Source organism: Vigna angularis, chromosome 11, assembly GCF_016808095.1.
Source record: "Vigna angularis cultivar LongXiaoDou No.4 chromosome 11, ASM1680809v1, whole genome shotgun sequence".
Taxonomy (NCBI): domain Eukaryota; kingdom Viridiplantae; phylum Streptophyta; class Magnoliopsida; order Fabales; family Fabaceae; genus Vigna; species Vigna angularis.
Window position 1 is genome coordinate 14,540,528 of NC_068980.1, and position 5,277 is coordinate 14,545,804.

The 5,277-nt window shown below is 39.1% G+C and overlaps 1 protein-coding gene across 1 annotated transcript; it reads right to left on the reverse strand.

Annotated features, from left to right (window-relative positions):
* Window positions 1-249: 249 nt before the first annotated feature.
* Window positions 250-2,959, reverse strand: LOC108333533 (protein CUP-SHAPED COTYLEDON 2). The gene is made up of 3 exons (XM_017568999.2): window positions 2,163-2,959; window positions 1,738-2,021; window positions 250-1,122 (listed from the first exon to the last, which is right to left on the reverse strand). Exons 1-3 carry the CDS (start codon window positions 2,344-2,346, stop codon window positions 538-540), a joined length of 1,053 nt encoding a protein of 350 aa, XP_017424488.1. The 5' UTR covers window positions 2,347-2,959; the 3' UTR covers window positions 250-537.
* Window positions 2,960-5,277: the final 2,318 nt, after the last annotated feature.

Here is a 5,277-nt window from a genome sequence, read left to right on the forward strand (position 1 = left end):
AATATTAAAATATGTGGAGATCTATTAGTGGTACAAGGTTGCAAACGTATCTAGCACTAGCAAACAAGATCCTGCGCTGCTACTCCTTAAATATTAAGCATTTAGTTACAAGACCCACAGGTCAGAAACGCAAACATTTGTAATTCTATAACGGTTCATAGACGATAACTCAAACGCAGAAAACGCAAAGATTTCCAGAGACACAAATCCTGTAATGGTCCAAAGATCAAAATCAAACCCCACACGATCTGAGACTCTTTAATAACATGCATTTACTCTCACGATAAACACGTCAGACATCGCAAACACTTCCAAGAACAAAAATCCAAAAGTGGACCATACCACATAATAACCAAACTACCGTTACATCAACTAGCCCTAGTTAACACACGAAAACAAAAACACTGAATGCGATAATCGTAGTTCAAGCCATACAAGGCCATTATGGAACATAACTGAAATGCTTAAAAAACATAACATGAGGAACTGTGCTTATCAATGACTTGATTTCGCTGTCAACGGTCTTCAAAAGATAAACTAGTATCCCCACATACAATCAAGCTCCGACACACCCAGTGGAATGTTGGGGGCCGCATCGACCAGCCTTTGCTCCTCCGGCATCGGCCAGAGGAGTTCACGGGAGGCACCGCCCAAGGGCTGTGCTGCCGGAGGAAAAAAGAACGGTAGCTGGAGGTTGTCTTGCAGTGACCTCAAACTTGGGAAGGCGGAGAGACCAACGTTTCTCTGAAACCTAGCGAAGGGATCCACTCCTAGAGGCTGAGATGGTGGAAGGTCGAAGCTTGCATTGGTGAAGTTGTTGGGGGAGACAACAGCAGCGGTGGCTGCAGCAATTGTGGAGAAACAGGACACGTGCTCCTTTTTGGTGGTGCTGTCGTAGGAACAGTTGTTACGGTCAGTGAAGTTTACTGGGGTTGTTGTGGTGTAGGGAGAAGAGTCCAGAAGAGGCGGAAGGTAAACTGAAGAGGGTGAACTTGGTTCTGGGCAGAGAGTGCTGTTGGTGGTGTTCATTCTCGTTTTCTTGGAGCCACTCGAAGCAGACATAACTGAGCCTCCGTTGGTTGTGTTGCTCTTTTGGAACACGCGAGATATGACCCACTCGTCCTTCATTAAATTACAAGGGTTCGTGTTAGTGCAACACCAACAATATTCATTAATGCATGTGACATAGAACCAAATAAATTATAACTGTTCTTAAATTGTTCTTAGGAACATAGTCGAGTGTTAAAAGCTGTTGCTGTGCAAATCTGTTAAATCATTCTGCAAAAACGGAATATGAATCACGAGAAATAACCACGTTTTAAATAATTAGCTGAGATTGTGGGGCTCATGCAACCATGTTTTGACAGAAAGAAAATTGACAAACATTTGATGAACCTGAGGGTAATAACTGAAGGTCAAAAGGGAGAAGAAACATTTGTTGTGAGGAGATTGAGCGAGAACAAGGAAGGTAAGAGAAACAAAATCTTAATCGAGAACCAAAACATGGAAAGAATTGAAAGGGAAAACTCATCAAAAACATTGGTAAATGGAACCTACTTATGGAAGGCTAAAGGAAAACCAGATTCCACCTAACTAAAGTTCCTTCACTGCAAATTTGGATGGTTAAAATGCGGCTCATCATGGGTTAAAAGGTACACATTCTTCAATGCTTTGAATGTAACAACACAAAATAGGATATTTTAAAGAGATAAATTATTTAAATAAAATAATACTGACCTTGGAGTTGCGAGAAAGGTAATGGTAAGCAAATTTGCCTTCCAGCCGGTACTCATGCATGACCCAGTTACTTTTCTCCCCCTTGGGAGCTCTACCGCGGTAGAAAACCAAGGTTTTCTTCATCCCGACCAAAGAACAAGTTTTGGAGCTGTAAATCTCTCTATCTTTCCCAGTGGCTTTCCAGTAACCAGCTTCGGTAGCCCTATTGGTTCGTAACCCAGTTGGGTACTTCCTGTCACGTAAGCTGAAGAAGTACCACTCTTTCTCACCCATTTTAGCTTTCTCTGCCAGAAAGAAGCAACCAAAAAGTTAGAAGGAAAACAAAAATAAACTTCTTTGTGCTACCACTATGGAAAGTACGAAGTGATTAACAAGGAACAAGTGAACGAAAGAGAAAGAAAAAGAAACGGTTGTGGAGCGTGTACCTGGGAGCTCCCATGGTTCACTTTTGTTAAGGTCTACTTCAGCTATGGCTCTACCAGTGAAGTTGCTGTCTAGAACCTTTTTGAGAAGGTAGTACGTTATGAGCTCCTCGTCAGTGGGATGGAACCTGAAGCCTGGTGGCAGATGAGCTTCAGTGTGGTCCAAGTGATGGTAGGAGGAGTCCATCAGAGAAAAGGAAGAAGGAGCACTAGCAAAAGGGAGGTGAAAAGTGTGAGAGAAATTAATGAAACCAGAAGAAGAGAATCTTGGATGCTAACACTTTATGGCTTTGATTATATATAGGAGATGAGAGTCATGGCATGGGGAAGGGGAACAACAGAAACAAAATAGTGAAAGAGGGATTTATAACTTGGCTTGGGCTTTGGGTGGTCACTTTTTTTTTTTTTTTTCACTTTAGAGGGTGAGGCTTTTTGGTTTGGGATTGGAGATGAGAGGGTGGATTATAAGGGGTGGTCTCATGGGGATTTGATGAATCGGGTGGCAGAGAGAAAAAGGTGAAATAATAAGGTATGATATGGCTGGAAAAATCTGTGTTTTCTCTGCACTATCCTCTTCTGATAGCTCTCTCTACTCTCTGACAGGGTCCTCATCATGATCCACATAGCTAGAGAGAGAAAGAGAAAGAGAAAGAGGAAGGGGAGAGAGAGAAAGAGAGGGTGATGTACGAGGGAGTGGTGGCGATTGAGTATGCGTGCGTGCGTGAGGAAATGTGCAGGTATTCCTTTGTCAGTGAAGAAATTGTAAGAAAGGGAACAGAAAGTGGTTTCATGAGAGATATCGCAACTAGTAAGAAAATAAAAAAAAAAAGGAAAACATTGAAACAGAAAAAAGAATAGAGATAGTGATAAAGGGAAAAGATAAAAGAAAAAGAAAGGAAAAGAAAAAACTTTTTTTCTTTTAAAATAGGAAAATAGAATGCGAGATTTTTCACCATGTATATGTATCGATAAAGCTGTTTCATATCTTCTCTGTCAGCGCAGGACAAAAATTGTATAATCAGAAACACCAACCATGTTTATTACACGCCAACTTCCCCACTTTTTATTTATGTATTACTTGGTACTCTTTTGCTTCACCACTCTCATTCTCAACAACTCTATTAAAATTTATTCTGCCTTCTATGGCTGTGATGACATATTATTATTTTTGTTCAAGCCTAATTTACTGTGTTCTCGGCCTTTTTAAACAAGACACAGCTAAAACACAAGAATACAAGAAAATCTTAAGGTGCAGACAGCGTAATTGCATTTGGTTTCTAACAACTCACAGAACAATTCCTTTATTTTAGTTATGCTTTCACGAAATCCTCTCTCTGATAATAAACATTGCAATGTACTTCTGGTCCCAAGATGATTTTATCATACAATATTAGGACCTGTTTTTATTATATTATTTATTTTTCATGTCATAAATATACCTTCAATTAATTACGGCTAACAAAACGGTTTATGTGGAAAGTTACACTTGCTGATGATGACATACATCTAGTGACATATACAAGACAAATACATAAATCTGCTCCCTTTTTTTAATACGAAGCTACGAGAAAAACTGAGACTATCTATACACAGCGACTTCTTTTCCTTCTAGCCGTAGGGGTGTCATGGGATTTTCCTACCTCGTTTTCCCATCATATTTTATATATAACCTTTATTGGTATTTGTTAAAATCATTTTTAGTTATTTTCTTTGCTCTCAGCTTTATCTGATGGAACTTTTTTTTTTCTCTGGTGAAAAATTCAAAAATCTCACTGTAAAAATCTAGAACCATGTGGGTTGGAGATTCATATTCCAAAAGAGAAAGGCTCAGTAACTCTGAATTACCATGATAGTTAGCAGGATTTGCATGACATATCAATGGTTGATTGATACATTTAACTGTTGTATCATAATCATAGCTGCTGCTAGAGGAATTTTTATGTGGTGGGAGAGAAAATGAAATAGCTTCTTTTCTCAGAGTACACATAATTTTGAACAGCCATCAATTTTACATGACATATCAAAAATAGAAAAGATAAAAAGAAAGAAGACGGTGAGAGCAGAGAGAAACTCTTGTACAAGTGTGAATACAACCAAAACTAGAGAATTATTACTGTTATATATACAATCTAATCACAAGAGGGTATCAATATCATGACATGTCAAAGGCAACAGCTTTTAATACCATAACACATTTGGTGACCAGATGACCATTCACAGAACAAAACAAATGTTACTGAAAGTGAGTATTGTGAAACTGAGAGAGGAAAAAGTGAAGCAGAAAGCAAGGGCATAAACAGCTGAAGATTGATTCATTGATTTTACACCCACAGGGGCCTATCAACCAAGACATTGGATATAATGTCTCACTTTTTGAGACGCCTTTTTCCTTCCTCAACAAACATTAGCCCAGGAAACAAAAATACGTGGGAACAAACTCAGACAGACATGCTTCTTATGTTATCCTAGTTATGTTTTTATGTTCCATGTTTCCACATTTTCTAACCTCTTGTTGTGCTAATGATGGGGTTAATTAGTAGAGCCTTAAACAGTGTGATTTTGAAATGAGGAAATTGGTTAATTGAAAAAATGAATGACCCCACCCAGCCATCGCATCCATCCATCCATCATCAATCCAATCGAATCCATCACTATCAAGCAAGAAGGGGAAGGTGATGCTAGGTGGGGGTGTGTGAGAGATTGATGCCATGGGAGTTTGACACATCATGCTCGGATTTTGAGAGCACAGCCCCAACTACACAGGCTTTACATCAAATCAAATCATCTCTTCAATCTGCATGCTGAGGTCTTTCTCTCTTTCTCTCTCTTTTTTCTCATTTCCATCATTGGCCCATTTCTGAACAACCCAATTTCCCAATGTTACAACCAACCCTTTTTAACCATTATTAAAAACATGCAAACCCCAATTACAAAATCAAAAACCCACCTTATCTTCTTTTCTTCTAACAATGAAACAACTTTCTAATAGTTGTTCCCGAAAAGGCATGAAATTCCCCCACAATTTACTCTCAGCACTCACCTACCTCCCGAGTTGCAACCTTTATGGCTTGCAACATACGGTTCCTCATGTTAAGTCCCTCTCTATACCTTCAAAATC

Bases quoted from the DNA above. Each gene is read 5' to 3' on its own strand.
- LOC108333533 (XM_017568999.2), bottom strand. From the start codon at position 2,346: ATGGACTCCTCCTACCATCACTTGGACCACACTGAAGCTCATCTGCCA. The intron at 2,022-2,162 runs GTACACGCTCCA...TCTTTCTGGCAG, and splicing joins TGAACCATGGGAGCTCCCAG to AGAAAGCTAAAATGGGTGAG. The intron at 1,123-1,737 runs GTCAGTATTATT...AATTTAATGAAG, and splicing joins ACCTTTCTCGCAACTCCAAG to GACGAGTGGGTCATATCTCG.